Below are 22,015 nucleotides of genomic sequence, written 5' to 3'. Positions count from 1 at the left end.
TGGAAGGAGCCCAAGGAGCAAGTATTCTCTACTTGGCTACTGAGAGTGCTTAATATTGCCACCAATCATGAAGGTGCCCACACTCTATTGACTACCTGCTCAGTTTGGATCAACAACTGCCAAATTAACCGACAGGTCGAAATATGCCGGGTGACTGCACCTTCAAAGATGAGATGGAGCCATACAAGATGTCCATGTGGGTCCAGGCAAGGACAAGAGATGACTTGCTAGTGGACCATGAAAAGAAGAGATGTGTCTATTGCCAAACTACACTCCCCAGAATGAGCCGTGCTGAAGGGCATGTCCATCATCACAATACACGCCACAGAAGCATCAGTGCCAAACTGCAGTTCTTGTGCAACAGTGAAGTGATGGCCATTGACTCCTGAATCTTATGGCCACACTCAGCAAAGCACCCATGCAAATGAGACGTGGCAGGCAGATACAACTGGGATTCTGCCAGTATACAACAAGAAGTCATGCAATGTTACAGCCATGTGTCACGTTTTCAAAGCTGGAAACTGGGTTTGTGAGCCCTTGGGCCACTGCCGAGGAGCGGCAGTGACAGGCAAAACCACGCCACGCTAGAGAAAGGGCAGATCTCTGACAAACAGTTAGGCTTCACCTGCACCTGGCCACTTTCCACCAAGAGTTGAGCTCAAGGCTTCAGGTGGCCGGCAGGACTTACTGGACAGGGCAGGATTGGCTAACAGCTAGGCAGCACAGGGACAGCAAGGCAGGGAAAGGTTAGGCTAAAGGACAGGACTGAAAGCTGCGAGCAGCCACTGAAACAGGGAACAAACACAGCTAGGCAAGAGACTGAACTGAAAGCTGCAAGCAGCCACTGAAGCAGGGAACAAACACAGATAAACCCAGAACTAGACAAAGACCTATAAACAAGACACAAGACTAGGAAACAAGCAATACAGTAAACAAGCAATACCCTAAACTAAACATAGACTAACTAGAACAGGCAAGACTTCAGGCAAGAACTAGAGCAAGGAAACAAACTCAGGCTGAAGTGCAAAAGCACCAACATACCAGGGCCTTAGACGCAATGCAAAGACAAGCAGCAAGGTTTCAGAATGGCTAATAAGCCCAGCAGCACCTGGAGCTCAGCTGCAACCATCACCAGGAAACTACGGGTGCTGTGTAGGTTCAATCCGCGCAAGCAAGTCTGGCAGCCCGGAAGACCCGGACCGGACTGGCCTGAAATCTGGAACGGGTGACTGTCCACAGCAGCCACCGGTTCTGGCCACCAGAGGGCGAGGGAAGCACAGACGTAACACCATGGATCCATATCCTAGATCAATTACAATGTTTTCTGAGGTCACATGTGATCAGAAGAGCACAACAGAAATCTTGATGAAGCCGACCACGAAGAAGTATGAAGTAACAGGAGAACTTCACTCCAATGAAAAAAGTCGCTTTACCGGGCAACACAGGCAAAAATGGGCCGCTGATCCTGAGATCACCTGGATCTCCTACATTCCCTGCCAACCAAGAGCAAAAGAGCTGGCTGAATGTCTGAATAAACTCAACAAAAAGGGCTTACACCAGAGCACGCCCTCTCAAACACTGAGAGGCTTGGGCAAAACTATCCCACTGATTGTTGGCCATTTGAGGGAGCCACACAATATTTGAAACATATGGGTTTACTGTCCTCAGAACCTGAAATCCAGGCTCTGGAGGCAGAGGTAATGCCTGGCTGTGGCAGGAAGGGATAGCACCATTAAGAACATCTGTGTGCTATACAATACTAGTGTTTATATTTTCCTGATAGGGAGAGATGCACAAACAGATACATACCACAAAAAGCAGAGGTCTATAACATAATTAGTGGAGTGGAACTGGTAGACATGAATCAATTGTTTACTGTTTCCAAAAATACTAGGGCTAGGGGGCACGGACGCAATGAAGCTACAAAGTGGTAAATTTTAAACAAATCAGAAAAACAATTTCTTCACTTAACGTGTAATTGAACTCTGGAATTCGTTGCCAGAGAATGGAGTAAAAGCAGTTAGCTTAACAGGGTTTAAAAAAGGTTTGGATGACTTCCTAATGGAAAAGTCCATAAGCCATTATTAAAATGGACTTGGGGAAAATCCACTACTTATTTCTAGGATAAGCAGCATAAAATGTATTGTACTGTTTTGGGATCTTGCCAGGTACTTGTAACCTGGATTTGCCACTGTTGGAAAGAGGATGCTGGGCTTGCTGGACTTTTGGTCTGTCCCAGTATGGCAATAATTATGTACTTATGTACATACTGTCCAAAACAAATATAAACAATACACTTTCTTAAACATTAACATTCTTAAACCCCAGAAATATAGTAGACAAAAACTCCATCTGATTATGCAGAACCGGAGAACGTCTTTACAAAAAAAATGGTCTAATTCACAATTCAAACCAGATATCATAATTGTATTCAATTAAAAAACCGTTTTTTGTTCAGCTTGTAATAATATGTTCTCCGCTGATTTTTTTATGCCAGTTTTGTTTGATCACCTTGAATACACAAAATCTAAGTTCTTCAAAAGAACGATTATGTTCAATGCAGTGGGAAACAAGAGGTACTGTATTTGTCTTTTCAAACAGCTCTTATGTTCAAGTAACCTAATTTTAACTTTTCTTTTCATCTTCCCCAGATAAAACTTTGGACAAGGGCACATAGTTAAATTTATCACATTTTCAATTTTACAATTAGAAAAGTGTCTGATCTGTACCCTCTTAGCTAAAAAGGGGTGTTGGAATGAAGTAACTGACGTGGAAATCTTGCAGATAGAACATCTGCTACACAGGAAGTGACCAACCCATGTGGCAGTAACTCTTGGAGTTACTGGCAGCCAGAACTGATGGTACCAATCTGTCTCTTAAATTTCTTTCCCTACAATAAATCTCTTATTCCTAAAGCACTAATGGTTGTTGAGCAAATGACAGTGTTTCCTAATAATTCTTTGACTGCCATAAGATAAAGTCAAGAATTGAAGAGTACAGAGCAGACTATGCTGTGATCCCTTTTATTCTTATACTTTTTCGAAAAGGTTTCTCTATTTGCTTCCTTAGCTTTCATATAACATTCATTAATATATTTACTAGAAACCCCCCAAATTTTGAACAGTTTCAGCCTGTTTCTCAAATTCTGCAAAATCAGAACATAATGTACGCTAACGTAGGAACTGATTGTAAAGCAAATGACTCTTTATTATGAAAACTACTATACTCTATTTATTACTATCTGTAGGTTTTGTGTAAACAGTTGTATTAAACCTGTATGTGCCTTTACAAATCAAAATATCTCAATCTCACAGTGATGAAAAGATATTTTAAATTTAAGATTATTATCTCTTTCATTTAACCAATCACAGAAGATCTTGAGATACTCCTCACTTCCCTGCCACAAAAGAAGCATATCATCTATGTGCACCTACTGCAGCGTTTAACATGTTTAGAAAAAGGATGGTTGGCAAGGTGTTTTGCTTCAAAATCACCAAACTACAAATTAGCCGAATCAGGTGCCATTGAGGCACCCATGGCTGTTCCTTTTTCTCTTGGAGAACAGAACTTGGAGAAAGTTTCTCTTGGAAACAGAAGTAATTTTCTGTCAAGGCTAACTTTGCTAACTCAAGCATGAAGGCGTTGGGTATCCTAAGATTGGTAATGCACATTTGTCATCTGAAAAAAAACCTCAATGTATAATCTAGATCAATTTTCAACTTTCTGTGCACAAGCATACTCTGACCATGTTATTGACAACATCTTTTTGTATCACTCCTTTAGTAGATTTTTGACATATATGGTAAATGTTTTTTCAACTCTGCACTAGGCTTTTATAGTGTGAACTATGTTGTATAAGCCCCCTACTATCGGAATTTTAAGAAAATAATCACTATACATGTGATCTCAGGAATCATTTTCATGCAGTGGTGTACTGAGCAAAATGCAAAGACATTAAAGATGCACATTTCCCAAAGCTAACATATTCCAGTAAATAAATGCAAAATAAAATGTTTTTCTACCTTTGTCTGGACATTTTATGTATCTAATAATGTTGGTCCCAGTATCTAGTTTTAGTATTCCTTTGTATATATTCGCTTAACTCGTTCCATGTTCTCCTATCCAGTTGCCATTTTTTTCTCCATCCTCCTGTCTACTATCCCTGACATTCATCTCTTCCTTTTAGGTTTATTCCATTTTTTGCTGCTGCTTTGAATTTTACCCCTCCTCACTCTCCCAATCTCTCTTCTTCCACCCAAGCTACCTACCTTTTCCTGCTGCTTCTTTTGAAGGTCTTGGTCAGCAGCTCTTTCAGCATTCCCCCCACTCCCACCCCCAATGAGTCAGTGCCCAGGAGTCATAGTCCCCATCTGCCCTTCCCCACCCCAGCAATGCTACTGCTTTCATCTCTTTCTCAGAGATTTTTGAATATAAGTTTAAGCACATAAATGTTAAATGGTGTATCCTAGGTGAATGATGGAGCAGAAAATCGAATAGGATAAGGAGGAGCAGTAGGTTCGCAACTGTACCCTAACTACTACACTACACCAGTAGGCCTATGTATTTTCTCTACAGCCTTCGTGAGATGTTATGCAAAGCTCTTTGCTTTATCTTGACTTACTTTCCATTTTTTGTGTGTGTGTGTTTCATGGTAGGTGACAGAAGCAGTTGCACAGGATGGTGAAGAAGACCAACCACTCAGTCTGGCTTGGCCTGCCACAAACCGCAAGAGACTGGTCTACCTTGCTGTTTTGCCAATTGTATTTCCACTTTGGATTACCTTACCAGATGCCAGAAACCCAGTGAGTATTTTTTATTCAATAGAGTTTAAATTGGAACATTGAGAACAAATGAAGATTTGAAAGAGCTGGACTATTTGAATAAGCATACCAGAATCCTGATTCTAGTGAAAGACTATAGAATTATTTCACCCTATTCCTAGGTGAATGTAGTGTGAAAGAAATATCAGCACTTGAAGTTTAAACATAGATAACAGGAGTATAGTCTTGAATAATTCGTAGTGTGAAAGTTATTTCTTGCTCAAAGCCTTATGAATATGTAGATTGAAACAGAGAAAAATGTAGGCAGATAAAGACCATATGGCCTTTCCAATGTGCCCATCCATGCCCTCTATTCTCCCTATCACTGCCTTAGAGATCCTATGTGCTTGTCCCAACCTCTCTTGAATTCAGATACTATTTTTGTCTCTATCACTTCCACCGGATGGCTCTTCCAGAAATTCACCACCCTTTCCATGAAGAAGTATTTCCTCAGGTTACTTCTGCGTCTATCCCTTTTCACCTTCATCCTATGCCCCCTCATTCTAGAGCTTCCTTTCAGTTGAAAGAGACTCGCCTCCTGTGTATTTATGCCACATACGATTTAAATGCCTCTATCATATCCCCCCCCCCCCCACACACACACACACACACACACACACCTTTCTTCCAAACTATACATATTGAAATCTTTAAGTCTGTGCCCATACGCTTTATGACTAAGACCACTGACCATTTTCGTATCCACCCTCTGGACCGACTCCATCCTGTTTATATCTTTTTGAAGTTGTGATATCTAGAATTGTACACAATATTCTAAATGACATCACACTAGAGTCTTATACAGGGGCATTATCACCTCTTTTTCCTACTGGCCATCCTCCCCCTATGTACCCAAGAATCCTTCTAGCTTTTGCCGTCGCCTTTTCTACCTGTTTGACCACCTTAAGATCGTCATATGCGATCACATCCAAGTGTCCTCTTTCATGCACAAAAGTTCTTCACCCCATAAACTGTACTGTTCCTTTGGGTTTTTGCATCTCAAATGCATAACCTTGCATTTTTTTTTAGCATTAAATCTAAGCTGCCAAATTCCAGGCCATTCCTTATTAACAGTGTACTCTTATCAAAGCTTTTTTCCCCAGATAAGGTAAAAACTGGCCCGGCATGTGCCTAAAGCACACGCCACACTACTGCAGGCCAGTGGCGTTCTTAGGGGGGGCTGACACCCGGGGCGGATCGCCGATGCTCCCCGACCCCCGGGTGCAGCGCCCCCCCCCCCCGGATGCAGCGTGGACCCCCCCCCCCCCCCGCAAAGGACCCCCCCCCCCCGAGTGCACGCCGCTGGGGGGGGGGTGCTGCGTGCGCCTGTCCTCCGTTCGTTCCATGCTTCTTCTCTGCCCCGGAACAGGAAGTAACCTGTTCCGGGGCAGAGAAGAAGCATGGAACGAACGGAGGACAGGCGCGTGCGGCACCCCCCAGCAGCGTGCCCCCGGGGCGGACCGCACCCACTGCCCCCCCCCTAGGAACACCACTTTTTGCCACGGCTTAGTGAAAGGACCCCTTAAATGTCAATTTTAGAAAGCCAGAATATACATGTCTAGATCGTGAATATGTGCATAAGACATGAGGGTGTTATCTGGGCATGTTTTAGGATGAGGCTAAAAAAATACACAAGTATTCCCCAATTCAGAAGGGGAATGCACATCTATCTAAAGAGATCATCAGGATTTACACCTTCTCCCTGGGACATAAGTGCTTGTTTTTAGCTGTGTTCCACAGGAGGGATTAGGTTTGGTTCCCCTTTAATCCCCCAAAGTCATCTTTTCCCCCTGAAATTGCATGTACTGAATGTTTGTGGTGTTTGTCATTAATTGGCAATGCATAGATGTGTATGTTACCAAAATGGAACACACAGACATCTATGTGTCGGCACATGGTTCTGTGATAGCCTATTCTTATAATACTACCGGAATTGTAAACGTCCTGATATAGATTTTTCAATTCTGATTTCTATGTTCTATCTAAAATGAGGCTTTTTGCATTATATTGCTTAATAATGAGGGATAAGCAAAGCTTATACAAAATTAATTGTGTTGATCATAAATAAAACAATAAATTGGCAGTATGATACACTGTAGCCTAAACTCAATTGTCAAATATACAAACCAACTAAAAGGTTTAGGTATTACTTGAAAAATACTGTCTTTTATTCAAAAATATGAAATATTTACCACAACATGTTAATATTGTAAAATCAAATGTAAAAAATGTGATATACGTGTGAAGTCTATAAATCTCCCCTTAAAAATCAGCGTGGAAAAAAAACACTTAAGCGCTATTCTGTAAGCCACGCATAAAGTTAGGCGCGGTTTAAAGAATAGCACTTAAGCACCAGGGCTCATGTGTAAATTTAGGTTTGCCCATTTGCACCAATGAAAACGTGCAAATGCCCCGCCTAAATTTATGCACAGAACCCCCTTATTCTATGATTGCGTGCTTAACTCAGATCCACACTCTGCCCCAAAACTCCCATGGCTCTCCCATTTCTACACCTCCTTTTCCGGGACGCACATAAAATTTAGACATGAATCATGCACATGCATATTAACTGATTTGAATTAGCACCAATAATTATTGGCACTAATTGGCTTGTTATTCATTTAAATTTTGTGCGCAAACTGTGCCTGCACCAAAATTTGCATGCACAGGTTTTGGCGACTTTTATAGAATTAAGTGGACAGTGCGGTCAGAAAATAAATAATTTGTGCCCAGTGAAATCAGACCAAGAAGGCAGCCAATGATTCCATCATTGCACACAGTCCATAGTTGTCATAGCTGAATCTTAAAATTCTCCAAATGAGAAAATCCTTTATATTTATCTTAGGTAAGCTGCAATTAGACCTCGAAGGACGTCAAAAACTCTCAGTTTCCAACATCATTCAGGGTCTAATTGCAGCATATCTAAGATAAGTATAAAGTATTTTCTCATTTGGATAGTTTTAAGATTCAGTTATGATGACTATGAACCAGTGAGATAGCCAGAGAAGGTCTGGGCCCCACCCCCCATATTTGGGTTTGGGCCCCCAGAGTCTGCTGGTTTGGATGACGGGGGTCCCCAAGCACCACCAGCAGAAGCTTTCCTGTGGCAATATTCTCCACCGCCCTGCCTGCTCTGCTTTCCCCTCACTCGCTTGCATGCTTGGTTTTAGTGAAATTGAGCATGCGCGAGCTTTGCACACGCTTGCCAGGGCAGGAAAGCAGGGCACGCAGCACAGCACCTAGTATCGCCACAGGAAAGCATCTGCTGGTGGGGCTTGGGAACCCCCACCATGACAGGTATGTGGGGTTGCGGTGGGGACAGAGAGCGGTGAGGAGGCGGGCAAAATGTGCCTTCCCACTTTTAGAACATAAGCGTTGTCATACTGGGACAGACCAAAGGTCCATCAAGCCTAGCATCCTGTTTCCAACAGTGGCCAATCCAGGTTACAAGTACCTGGCAAGATCCCAAAACAGTACAATACATTTTATGCTGCTTATGCTAGAAATAAGCAGTGGATTTTCCCCAAGTCCATCTTAATAATGGCTTATGGACTTTTCTTTTAGGAAGCTATCCAAACCTTTTTTAAATCCCGCTAAGCTAACTGCCTTTACCACATTCTCTGGCAATGAATTCCAGAGTTTAATTTCACGTTGAGTGAAGAAATATTTTCTCTGATTTGGATTTATATATTGGCAGCAGAGCACTTTGGGCTCAGACTCCCCCCCCCCCCCCCCCCCCCATGAAAGTCTGGCTACGCCTCTGCTATGCACTGTGTGGTCATGGATACATTGGCTGCCTTCTCGGTAGACACCAATACCCTTGAGGACTGTGCAATTTATGCAGTTCATGAGCAATCTTGAAATTTCATATAATTGGCACTAGCTATTGACCACTAATTTTATGTGTTCATTTTTTAACCTGTTTCTAAAAACTTGCATCCTATATGAACACCTAATTTTTTTCCCATTATTTATTTCTCTTTCAGTCATCCAGAAAATTTTTCCCTATAACATTTTTTGGCTCAATTGCTTGGATAGCAGTTTTTTCTTATTTAATGGTCTGGTGGGCACATCAGGTAAGAAAATGCTAAAGAGAAAAAGAGGTATTTTCTCAATAATAATGATAATAATATAAACCATGTTGGCTCACAAGTTCATTTATTCACCTTTAAGTTTGTTTGCAGAAGTTCAAGTAAATAACTGTAAAAGATACTTTATAGGCAGGTTTGTTTTTTCTACCAGGGAGAGCACAGGTGAGAAGGCAGTTAATTTTCTGCCACATTTCATCCTGCGATGTGTCTTGGCCAGAGGAGAAGCTGGATCAACTGGTTCAAACATTGGATAGGGTTGATAGGAGTGTTCCTCCTGCGAATGACAGTTCTGGCACAATGCTTACTCCTTTGGCAGTACAGTATCAATCTGAGCATCCATCCTCCTCCTCTTCACTCTCTCATTCAAGCATCCACTCTCTCATTCAAGCATCCACTCTCCTACCTTCTCCCCATCTACTTCCTAATACAGAATTCATATCCCCTTCCTCTACCCAATTCCCCAGCATCTATCCTCCCTGCCTTTCCCTCTCCCTCTAACCCCAGTATCTGCCTCCTATTTCTCTCCTTCTACCTCAGCATCTTCCCCCAGGGCTTTCCTCTCTCCCTCAGCATCTCTTCCCAGAGCATCACCTCCCTTCCTTCCTCATTCTTTCCTGAAAATCTTCTGCCATTGCTCTCCACCTTTCTAAAACCGCAAGACTATTCAGTTAGAGGCTGGCACCTCCCACTGGCCATGATACACAACATCAGCTGTGGAAAGCACCAAACTGTGAGTTTTGAACATGCTCACAGTGTCAACACAGAGCTGACATTGTAATGTGGAGTGATGGCAGAAGCTTCTTCCACTGTTCCAGCTGCAAATGGCATCTCCAACTCTTCAGCTGGAGGGGGCTGCTTGACTTGGCAGTTCCACCTGCAACTCTTTGAATGATGGGACTTAGAGGTCCTCCTCAGCTATGCTGCTTGGCTTTGTGGCTCTTCCAGAAATCTGCTGCTGGTAGCCTAGTGCAGCATGTTTGCTACTTCCCAAATTTGGCACTCTAGGCGACTTCTAATTTTCCCTAGTGGTAGAGCTGCACTGCATCCTAGGGTTTGGTCTCAATGTTTCACAACTCACAGCAGTCAATGCAGGAGGTGCTTGAGACATCAAAGAGGAGGGAGGAGGGGGTTGAAGGTGGAGAGGGGGCACCAGAGAATAAAGATCAGAAAGGACATAGTGAGAGACAGACCAAGGAGCAGTCCCCAGCATAGCAGAAAGGGGAAATGGGTTTTGCAACTACATTCAAAGCAGTTTACATATATTCAGGTACTTATTTTGTACCAGGGGCAATGGAGGGTTAAGTGACTTGCCCCGAGTCACAAGAAGCTGCAGTGGGATTCAAACTCAGATTGCTATATGGAAGGGAATAGTCACAATTTATCAATGTTTGTGTGTATGATGTAGGATTCCAGTCTGCAATATCATCTACCTTTGGAAAAGCCATTTTCCTTCTGCTGACTAGTACTGAGGCAACGTGGCCTACCCATGAATCATCTGTGAAAAGATGCAGCACATTTTAACAGCTCTGTGATCATCTTGTACTTGCTGCATTTGTTTCCATATTCTCACTGCACAGAATGTATTTTCAACAACATATGAGGTGTACAAATATTTATATAGTAAACACAAAATCGATTCCACATGAGCCATCTTTATCATGGAAGAACGGAGGCATTATTTATATCCACGTACTCTGTGGACTGTCAGTGATGAGTAAGTGCTGTATCCCACTCCCGAATGTATTCAGGAACAATTTACACTGTTCTACTGAGTCTAATTACTCATTTACTCTCAACAACACCAATATCAGAGGCTACACACAGTGATGATGATGCCTTAAAGGATGGAGGATAAAACAGTTTTTGTTTTGCTTTTTTATTTATAGAAGAATTTTACATAATTCCAAAGCGAACTTTGTCAAGCAATACGCCATAATTTACAAGGAAATTTTTTATCCAGGGAAATCCCTGTTCTACAATAACATTTATAGGCAGTAGTCCACAATAAGGAGGGGGGGGGGACTGAAACTCTATTCCTAAAGAGAGGAAAAGAAAAATTAACAAAGAAAAAAAAAAAAGAAAAAGGCACAGAGAAGATCGTATAACTGCATTATATATTTCCTATAAGTCCAAAAGTCTCTATGTTTAGGAATTCTTGCATTCAGAAAAGAACGAAGTTGCAAAGGTTCAAAGAAGTGAAATGGATAAAACTGTTTTAACATGAGCGTTCCTTATATACGTGTTACATCAACATTTTTAATTCTACCACATATTGATGGATTCTGCAGAAGAGAGAGAATTTCTTTTAGAGCATCAACCTGGTTCTTACAGCACTTTTTAATAAAGCTTAGTATCCTTGTTGAATAAAGTTTCTATTTTTGTTATCAAGGAAACAGTGCTTTGTGGCTCTACGTGTTGGAAAACGAACTAGATCAAGATGTCTGTTGTATTTTTGTTCCTTTTTCCCCTGAACTCTTCAGGTAGGAGAGACTATCGGCATCACTGAAGAAATCATGGGTCTGACCATTCTGGCGGCTGGTACCTCTATTCCTGACCTCATCACCAGTGTTATTGTAGCACGTAAAGGTCTAGGGGATATGGCTGTATCTAGCTCTGTTGGAAGCAACATTTTTGACATCACAGTGGGGTGAGTAAAAACTGGAAAAATTCACGTAGTTTATTTTATTTATTTAAAAATATTTATACCCTGCATCTTCTACTACTTTGGGTGGATTAAAAAGCACACACACACACACACACATAATATATGTCAAACATTTAGTATACCCAAAGCACTTTACTGAAAGATCAGCCTTTACATGAAATAATAAGGGGCCTTTTTAATAACGTGTGGTAAGTTTTTGCATGTACCGTATATTGGTGCAAAAAATAACACACACCCTCAACTTTTGTATACGGTGCCTAGAGTTACACATGTGAAATTGGGTGTGTGCCAATTTACACAGGTAACTTGAATAACAACCAGTTATCAGGCACTAATTGGGCTTAATTGGGAGTTAGGCACACATCGGATCTGCACCTAACTTCAATCGCATGTAACTTTATGGGGGAGTGGTTAGCAGTGTTCCGGGGAAGTTCCAAAACTTTGCATGCTTAAATATAGAATCTTGCCTAAATATAGATGCTTACATTTAGGCCTGCTCATAACAAGCCTGGTTCCAGATGGCTACATTCAGTTGCAGTTCTGCACTAAGTGCGATTCTATAAAGGATGCATACCCCTTATAGAATCGCGTTAAATGTGGTTTTTTTTCAGCGCCGATTTTATAGGTGCCATAAATAGAATTTGGCCCACAGTGAAAAGCCTGTGCAGTAAATGCAGAAGGTGTGCCCTGCGTTTACTGCACAGGGCAGACACTTGATGCACAGTCACCTCATTATATGCAGCACCATGCATTCTCGCTATCTGCCACAACAGGTAACGTGGTGCAGGCCTACTCCAAAATAAATACAGAACTGCTGCAAGGGTGCATCTCACTCCATATCCCTCTTTCTGATCCCCCTCTATAGGTCACATACCCCATGACATGTTGTTTCCTCCCCCATCTGATCCTTCTCCCCATTCAGAAGCCCCGTTCCCTGAGAACAAGCTCTGCCCTTCAGAGCTCAACCTTCCATCAGCTCCCTCCCAGGTCTCCAAGATGATCCAGTGTCCCATGGTGGTAGCAGTCCTCTCCACCCCCACGTGGGATTGTGCAGGATCCAAAATGGAGCCAGTGTGTGTGGACAGGGAGAGGAATCGTATGGGATATATGACTTTCAGGGGTGGGAGGATGTCTGGGGTGTATGTGACTTGCAGAGGGGATGGGAAGGGGGAAGAGATGGCAGTGGGATATGTGACTTGCTGAAGGGATTGGAAGGGGGGGATGTTGCGGAGGTGCATCACAGCAGCAGTTCTTCTAGTGTGACTGCGCTACTGGACTTCCAATAGTGTGGTTGCACTTAATGTCACCTCTTGAAGTGGCATTAAGCACAGTAGTCGTGACCGTTAGTGTGTGGTACAGGCTAACTGTCACCACTAGCCACTCCTCTGCTCTGTCCCTGACATGTCTGCACACTGCCCCTACCAGGCTGGTTTAACATGTGTTAGCCAATAGCACAGGTTCACATTGACATCTAATGCACAGTAAAACCCAAACTAGCTGCTTAACACAATTTAGTAAAAGTGGGCCTAATTGACAGTGAAGGATATAGCAAAGATGGAACATATAGATAGGTAAGAGAGTAAGAGGAGTCAGAGAATAAGGTGATGAAAGTTGCACATGAGGTCAGAGAGGTGTTATCAGTACAGTAGAGTAATCTACATGATAAAGGTTGTATTTATTTTAGCTTAGCTCATACCTTTCCAGTAGTTGCTCAAGGTGAGTTACATTCTGGTACACTAAGAGGAGCATTTTCGATATGATGTCTAAGTCTGACTTTGGACATTTTGCTCAAAATGTCCAGAATCTGCATAGCAAATATAGTGATTTTCAAAACAGCAAAACGTTTATCTTTTCTTTTTTTTTCTAAAATGGCCACTTTCTAGATGCATTTGTCCTCTGTGCGTTTATCTTTTTGGTCCATTGTCAAAAAAAAAAAAAATCCAACTGAAAAATGTACAAAATCAAGCCATTGGAATGTAGGAGGAGCCCCTAAGTATTTTCCTTGCCTTAGAAGACGTACAGACTAACTATTGAACAAATTTCACTCATTGTGACTTACCATTATCTTGTTTCCAATTCCCACCCCCACCCCCCCAAAAAAAAGGTGTTTATCTTACATCTTGATAGTGAGATTTCTCCATCTGTTGCATTTCTGCAGTAATGTAGAACAGTAATTTGGTAGCCATCTTGGTCCTAAGTAAGCTGGATTCTTTTTTCTAGGTGTGTGCACGTAATAGTTTTGATTCTGGGTTTTGTTCCATGACTTTGAAACTTAATAAGCACAAAATAAAACTGAAAGGTAAAGCAAAGCAAAACTTTCCCATTCCTCAAAAAAATCCAGCACTAGAAAAAAAAATCCAATCCTACCCATCCCCTCTTCTCCAAGCCCACCTCCATCCTTCCACTCGTCCCCAGTCTGTGAGGTCTCACAAGTCCAAATGGGGCAGAGACAATCCCCAGTCACTCCTTCCCCGCCTGGTCCTCTTTAAGGGGTGCCAGCGGTTCTACAGTGGAATCATTTTCTTTACCACAAAATGGCACCAGAATCGGTGCTTTCCTTTCAGTGAGTTCTTTCTCCCAATGTAGCAGTAAGACAGAACTCAAAAAGTTAAATGCTTAATGTTCCTTATCCAGTGATAGAAAATCAACCTGCATATCATTAGAAAATTGTAGGTGAATAAACACATTCTCCAAGTGAGAAGTAGCTGTGTATATTTTCTATGGACTCATGCTTCTGATGTTAAAAAATCTCTTTTGTCTTATTATTCTGCCATTAAAAGCAGACAGAAGACATCTCTGGAAAGCTGTATAAAACCTGCTGTATGATTTGTGGCAGAGGATTACAGAGAACAGGGAGGAAAAGTGGAGTTAATATGAAGATGAGAAGGAGAAAGAGAGAGAGGAAAAGGACAGAATCACAGAGAAGGGGCAAGGTCAAACATTCATAAAGAAGGGGGCAAGAGTGGAACAGAGTCACAGCTGGAGATGGAAGAAGACCTAGAGAATAGGGAGGGAAAGTGTCACTTGATGTAGAAGAGGCGGGATTTGAAACTTTGCACTTTAACCTCAGTTTTCACAGCTTTACGCTTGGACCACTAGGTTTTGTTGCCAGTCATGCCTATGAGGAGAAGTTTGTAATTAGATTTATTCAGGGCTTTTTTTTGAGGGGGTACTTGGGGGTACTGAGTACTGGCACCTTTTCCTACTGTCTGTAAAATTGACCTATGGTCCCCAAATTTAATGAAATAACTCAGGCTCTACACACCAATTCTGCCTTGTCATAGATTCTGTGACTAGTTGAAAGGGACCTGGCTATTGTGGGGTGGGTCTTTCAGTGATTACCCCATCCCTGAAGGGTGGCCTGGCAATTGAGTACCGGCACCTTTTTCACTAGAAAAAACACACTGGATTTATTGCACTCACGTAATATAATTTACATCCGTTGTAAAACAAAATATTGTGATAATAAACACTTTTCCCCTTTCTCTCTCGTTTCACCAGTCTTCCACTGCCGTGGTTACTGAACTCTCTGTGCAAGAAGATCGCACCAGTAGCAGTCTCCAGCAATGGCTTGTTCTGTGCCATCGTTCTCCTCTTCATCATGCTGCTCTTTGTCATTGTCTCCATTGCTGTTTGCCGGTGGAAGATGAACAAGGTTCTTGGGTGTACAATGTTTGGGCTGTATTTTGTGTTTTTGGTACTCAGTGTTCTCTTGGAGGATCGGATTATTCTGTGTCCCATATCCATCTAGCAGAATCTGCTCAAATTAGAGAAGAAAGGGGAGCAGAAGTTCTCCAAGCAACAAATAGTCAGGTACCAACTCCCTCTCCCCTCAACGAGGAACCTGTAAAATCAGAGTCTTTTGGGGGAAAAAGCTAACCACTGCTATCTTCAAACTGAGACGCAAATAAAGCGTGTCAGCCCTGGCACCCAAAGTGGTTTCAGGGTGAAGGGGAGAGGGCAGATGAACTTGTAGCTTGTCCACTTGTTGAGACAACACAATCTACTCTCCTCACTGGTAGAGATACATGTCTTATAACAATGCAAGCTTTTAAATATTCCACTTATATAGCGTGTCTCTCTGTTACTTTCCCTGCAATCTGTGGAAACAATTTACCTGTGGAAATATTCAGAATCTGCTGAATAGCAATAGTTGTAAACGTAGAGCTTCACAAGAAAATGTTTTGTCAGAAGGACCCAGCACTGACATTGCCTTCACAGCATCCACTATCCACCGATATGCCCACAAGCACCTACTCATCCAAATGTATAAATGCCTTTGCTTTATCTGTTTATAAAAACTTACAATAATATATTCAAGAAACCTTGAAATAAAACAGTTGCATGTCGAGAAAGCATATTTCAATATAGGAAAAAACTATAACAATATAACTGTAGCAAAAGCATCACCCGTATCACAGAATTAGAGGTATACATACCCTTTCTTCACCTCACACTCAGATAGTTACTCCTTTCCAAGACTGACATAAAGTCCAGACCAGAGAATCAAATGGGAAAAATAATGACAGATTTGAAACACTTAAGGTATTGAAGCTCATTACAACAAATTCCTCACTCCCTCAAAAAAAAAAAAGATTTTCACCAAATTAGACCTACTTGGAAATATTGGCTAAAGTTTCCTATACAGAAGCCACTTCTAAAAGACTAGTGCCAAACTTCCTGTAGTAGAAATAGGGTGTTTGTTTGTTTTTTAATCCATGAGTTCAATAGTCAATGTGATTTAACCAGCCAGAAACAGCTCCTGACCAGTTTTGGATGTTCGAGGCTTACCGCTCGTTCTCAGCGGCACTTAACCGGTTAGTGGTGCTGAAAATGACTAGTTGGTACCTAACTGGCTATTTGGGGGGGCATTCCAGGGGTGGAGTCAGCACTTGGCTAAGGTCACCACATAAAGAAGACTACATAAAAGTCGCTCTTATCTTTATACAGTTCACCAGAGCCAGTCAATTGCTGAATATTGCACTTAACTGGCAACGGTGTAGCTGGCTGTGGGAATTTGCTGAAGCCTGGCAACAGCCCAATATTGATTTTCTGGGCATAATGCCAGTGGCTGATTATCAACCCCTATTTGGGCCTTTAGAGTTACTTTATTTATGTGGACAATAAAAACAAGCTTATAGTGAGTAACAATTTACATTAAAAAAAAATCAAGTAAAATAAATATAATATAGCCTATATAATAAAAATACTATCTCTCGAATACTAATCCAAGTGTAATTTTACTTGTATTCACAGTTTTGCGCCCTCTCTCGCACCTTGTCATTCATTAGTAACTCACAAATTAACGTTACGTTACACACATATATCTCATTTACTCAACCACACAACACACATTCACGGGACTACAGATTCCCACAACTGTTAGGGATATTAAGTCACCTACGGTACTAATGTACTGCACCATTAGATTGACAAGCAGACCCAGTCATACTCACAGTCTGTAGCTTTTTGTCAATAACTAGTGCTGACATCATGGTCATAGCACAGCCTCTGCTCCAGTCTAAGTCATGCTACTTAATGTGTTATTCTGTTCTGAGTTAGGGCCACCCTGAAAGTACAGTGGCAGAAGGTTTTAGTTCTTCCAAGATAAACAGGGCCTTTCAGTCATGATTTTTTTTTCTTGTGTAACATAGGATATAATTATATTTATTTACCAAAGTTGCTGAATATATTTTGTCTATAAAATTATGTGTGCATGACTAAGGCCCCATATGCATACTTTATCAAAAAGCTGTGTGCATTGTTGGAAACAACTATATTTTGGTGACCGGGGTCTAAATGTTCAACTTGCAAAGTTGCAGTGTACTGAAGGCACTTGCTGTAGGCCAGCAAGCTCCAAAATAGGGCCAGTCCAAGGGTGTCTAACATCTTAGGCAAACCTTTAGCCATACCCCCCATGGCAGTTGAAGGCCTACCCCCTGCCCCTCTAGTCCAGTGTCTCCCCTCCCTTCCCTACCCCCTATCTAGATTGCAGGCAGTGGTGAATATACACACAGTGCGACAACTGCCAGAGCTATCCGGAGAGCAGTGACGTTCAGTCCACTCTCCGGATAACTATCTGAATAACTTGTGCTGTCCTAAAGTTATCCAGACAATTATCTGGAAAAACAGACCAAATATCGTTATTATCTGAATAATTTGCAGCTTCGTTCATGTACCACTCCAGCAGTATCCAGATATTGCAGAGATGGTATATAAAGATATTCAGCACAGCACTCACTAGATCTGGGGTTCTTAACCCAGGCCTCAGGATACACCCAGCTAGTCAGGTTTTCAGAATACCCACAATGAATATTCATGGGATAAATTTGCATGCATTTCCTCCATTGTATGCTGAACTATCTCATGCAAATTCATCAGTTGTGTACCATTGAGCAAGCCTGCAAATACCCAGGGCCACCCAATGGTAGGGCCATCTGCTGTTGCACTCCTTCCTTCCCCATCCTGGCATCTCGCCTCCCCCTCCCCTGACAGCGAGATAAAGACTGTCTACTGGTGCCACCAGGGCCTTTCCACTGCTGTGTCACTTGATGTCACTTCTTGTGAGTGTGATGCAGCAGTGGAAAGGCCCTGGTGGCGCCAGTAGGCAGTCTGTTTATCTTGTTGCCTCTGCCAGCCAGCCAGCCAGCCGCTACAAGTTGAGAGCTGTGGTAGGGAGCAAAGGGGGGTTAGAGCCATGCCGGGACCCACGGCGGGGTGGAAAGGGGCAATACCAGATCTGCCGGGGCAGGGAGAGAGAGGAGGGGTTAGAGCAATGCAGGGACAGAGGAAAAGAGGGATACCAGACCTGCAGGGGGAAAGAGAGGAGGGGTTAGAGACATGTGAAGGCAGAGGGATACCAGGCCTACGGGAGGAAAGAAAGGAGGAGTTAGAGAGATGTGAGGGCAGAGGATGAAAGGGATACCAAACCTGCAGAGGGAAGAGAGATAGACCTTGGGTAGAAAAGGTGAGAGATGAAGCTGGACCCAAGGGGGTAGAGTGGAGGGAAGAGACAGAGAGACTGGAAAGGGAAGTGGGGGATGCAGGACCGCGGGTTGAGTATGAGGGAAAAGAGAGTGAGAGAGACCTACTGGCATCATGGGCGGGACCCTTCCATGTCCCACCCATGATGCCAGACTCTGGAGGATGGAGGGGAGAGAGAGGGAGAGATGGGCCTGGGGTGGGAGGTGTGGAAGGAGGAGAAGAGAAAGGCGAAAAGCTGGATAAGCAGAGGGAAAGGGATAAGAGAGGAGATGCAGGGTATGGAGGGACACAGAGAAGAGATACTGGACACAGGAGTGATGAGGACACTGAGAGGGCATGTGCTAAACTTGGGGGAAGGATATGGATAGTGGACATAGAGAAGAAATGTCAAAAGAACAGGAGACCCTGGAGAGAGATATAAGCAAAAAACAGAAAAGTAGAAAAGAGAGACAACAAAGGTAGGAAAAAAGTAGCATATTGGCTTTGGGAAATGTGCATCTCTGATATCTTGCATTTCGGTTTCTATTTCTCTTACTATGAAGGTTTTCTATACAGGGCTTTTTGCAGGGTTTCTAAACTGGAGCTATGGAAGAATTCCTACTCCCCCCGTCTCCACTACCTTGGGAAAGATGGTGTTATACCATACAGGGACTCTTCTTAATTTTTCCACCCAGGGCCCATTCAGTCCTAGCTACGCCACTGCTATTCATCATGCAGATCTCTCTCATGAATATTCATTATTGATATCCTGAAAACCTGACTGGCTGGGGTGCTTCCAGGACCAGGTTTGGGAATCACTGATGTAAGAGACAAACAGAGCAAGTCCACATTGAAATATTGCTCATTACATAGATGTGATTATGGAGATGCATGCCTGTGTTTTGAAAAAATCAATTCTCTGATGACCCATAACAGATTTGTACTAGTGATGCAGCATAGGTATGCAGTATAAGGACAGTTTTCAAATGCCGCTTATCCAGGTGAAAGGCCTTTTTGGAAACTGCTCAATCCCGGGATGGGGTTAGGCTAGCGAAGCAACAACATGTTTAGTTTTACAGAATGGGAGGGTATAACATAGTAACATAGAAAGTGACGGCAGATAAAGGCCTGTACGGTCCATCCAGTCTGCCCAACAAGACAAACTCATTTTACTTGCTATGCGATACTTTATGCGAGTTTGATTTTTCCTTGCCATTTTCAGGGCACAGACCGTATATGTCTGCCCAGCACTCTTGCTTGTACTGAAAGTTCTGAAGCTAACATCGAAGCCCCTTAAAATTTACACTCATGCCCATCCCTAGGAGTAGCCTAGTGTTCAGTGCAGCAGACTTTGATCCTGGGGAACTGGGTTCAATTCCCACTGCAGCTCCTTGTGACTGTGGGCAAGTCACTTAACCCTCCGTTGCCCCAGGTACAAATTAAGTACCTGTATATATGTAAACTGCTTTGAATGTAGTTGCAAAATACCACAGAAAGGTGGTATATCAAGTCCCATTTCCCTTTCCCTATCTGTTCAGTAATGATCAGGGTGTAGACCATATAAGTCTGCCCAGCACCGACCCAATCTCCACTAAGATTCTGTGGATCCATTCCTTCTAAACAGGATTCCTTTGTGTTTATCCCACGCATTTTTGAATTCCAGAAAGTTTTAACACTGTGTCATTCAATGACACTGAGAAGGTAGAAGTCATTTAGGAGCTCTTTTACTAAGCGGCGGTAAGCTCACCGCAGGCTTACCACATGTCAGACAGGAAATATCGCTGTAAGTGGTTCAGTTTACCGCACGGCCATTTCTTTACAAAAAACAAAAAAGAAAAAAAAAGACAGCCTTTTACCTGCTACGTTAAAAGGGGGTTTCAATGCCCATCAAAAACACGCGCTGACCCCTTAGAGAATAGCCAAAGATGTAGGATGAATATATTCTTGAAAATAAATAGTGATGATTTAGCTAGTAAAGGGGGGGGGGGGGGGGGGGGAGGATTCTCTTAGATTTATGTCAAAGAAGAAATTATTCTTTATGGATGGGATCCTGACATAGTACAGCATGCACTATGTTAGTCAGGGAAGGGTACTCAAACAAAAGCCATGCCATTTATAAACAATTATGGCGACAATGCCATGCTGAGATCGCTGTGGTGTGTATGCCGCAGATTAAATGTATTAGCATAAAAGAACAGCAGGGTAGAGGGAGAGGGTTGCAATCATAATTAATTCAATATAATATGCAATGGAGGTGGTGTGGTCGAATGGTAGGATATAAACAAGCCTTAAGCATTGAGTTTGTGTAGAGCTGGGTGCTCAGACACTGTAATTGCATTACGTGAGAAGCTGACTCATCCTCTCTCAGGGAGTCTAGCTAGATTAAATTGCTCTGTCACCACACACATATTTTTATTTGGCAGACATTAAAATTCACATTAAAAAAAATGAGAAACCTTACAACTTTGGCGTCCCTTATGTCTCGTTGAGATTTCACAGTGGAAATTCTTGAATGGCCATGCTGAGTAGGTTACTGTCAAACCCCAGGTTCCAGATGAGATGGCAGAATGATGCCCCTCTGGGTGTTTTCTGTGTAGTTATTGAATGTCTTAGAGAAACTTGCTGCAAAGCATAATTGTAACACTCCTCATACCAACTTTTACATAATTGAATGAACTTTCAGGTGCATTTTTAATGTTTCCCTTGGCTGATTAGGAATGGTGTAAAAGATGTTCCAAAGTGATAGTTCAGTGCTACACTTTCATTTTAAGGGATGGGATGGGGCGAACGCTAACTTCTGTCCCTAGGTTTGGATGGGGTGGGGGAGACACTATCTCAAGGGGTCAGTATACAGCCGACACACTCCTCACTTTTCCACAGGAAAAATATCTTTCCTGACAGATTTAATAAAAGCAACACAGAGCTAAATGCACATTTAAACAGAACTGGATCAGCTCGGAGAAAATGCTTTCTTTTGTAAGGCAGATGGTCTTGTTTGGTAGATATCTGTCACTCTCTTCTCCTTTCCAACACTTCCATCTCTCTGTGCTGTGGAAGCTTTTCACAACCCTTATATTTATTTATCTACTGATTCAATTTATATCCAACCTTTTGAATAGGCTCAGGGTGGCTTGCAATAGAAACATAAAACACCTAAAACTGTCAAACATTCATAAACAAATAGGGAAAACTGAAAAAAGAAATTCAGGGGCTTCATCAAAAGCTTTTAAAAAAACATGCTTGCAGAATGTAAAATAAGTCAAGCATCTGCAGCTTTTAGGAATTGTTTTCTGCAGTTCTGGTCCCACAAAGGGGGAAAAAAAAGCACTTTTATTTGTAGCTTACCCACTTAACCATCTGCAATGAAGGTCACTATGAACTGAATAAAGGTTCCTAATTAGCACATAATAATCCAGTCAATTCCTCAAATATTCTGGAGCCCTTGATTGCAAAATTTTAAAAGGGATAGTAATTTA

The 22,015-nt window shown here is 42.3% G+C and overlaps 1 protein-coding gene across 1 annotated transcript in view; it reads left to right on the top strand.

Annotated features, from left to right (window-relative positions):
- Positions 1–15,394, top strand: part of SLC24A2 (solute carrier family 24 member 2) — a 399,922-nt gene extending 384,528 nt beyond the window's left edge. Inside the window, 4 exon segments of the mRNA XM_030192433.1 lie at positions 4,677–4,802; positions 8,807–8,896; positions 11,392–11,558; positions 15,078–15,394. Coding sequence (XP_030048293.1) covers positions 4,677–4,802; positions 8,807–8,896; positions 11,392–11,558; positions 15,078–15,327 — 633 coding nt within the window. The 3' untranslated portion in view covers positions 15,328–15,394.
- Positions 15,395–22,015: the final 6,621 nt, after the last annotated feature.

The sequence above is a fragment of the Microcaecilia unicolor genome, chromosome 2 (assembly GCF_901765095.1).
Source record: "Microcaecilia unicolor chromosome 2, aMicUni1.1, whole genome shotgun sequence".
Taxonomy (NCBI): domain Eukaryota; kingdom Metazoa; phylum Chordata; class Amphibia; order Gymnophiona; family Siphonopidae; genus Microcaecilia; species Microcaecilia unicolor.
Note: the sequence above shows the minus strand (reverse complement) of the source record. Positions and strands in the feature narration are given on the sequence as shown.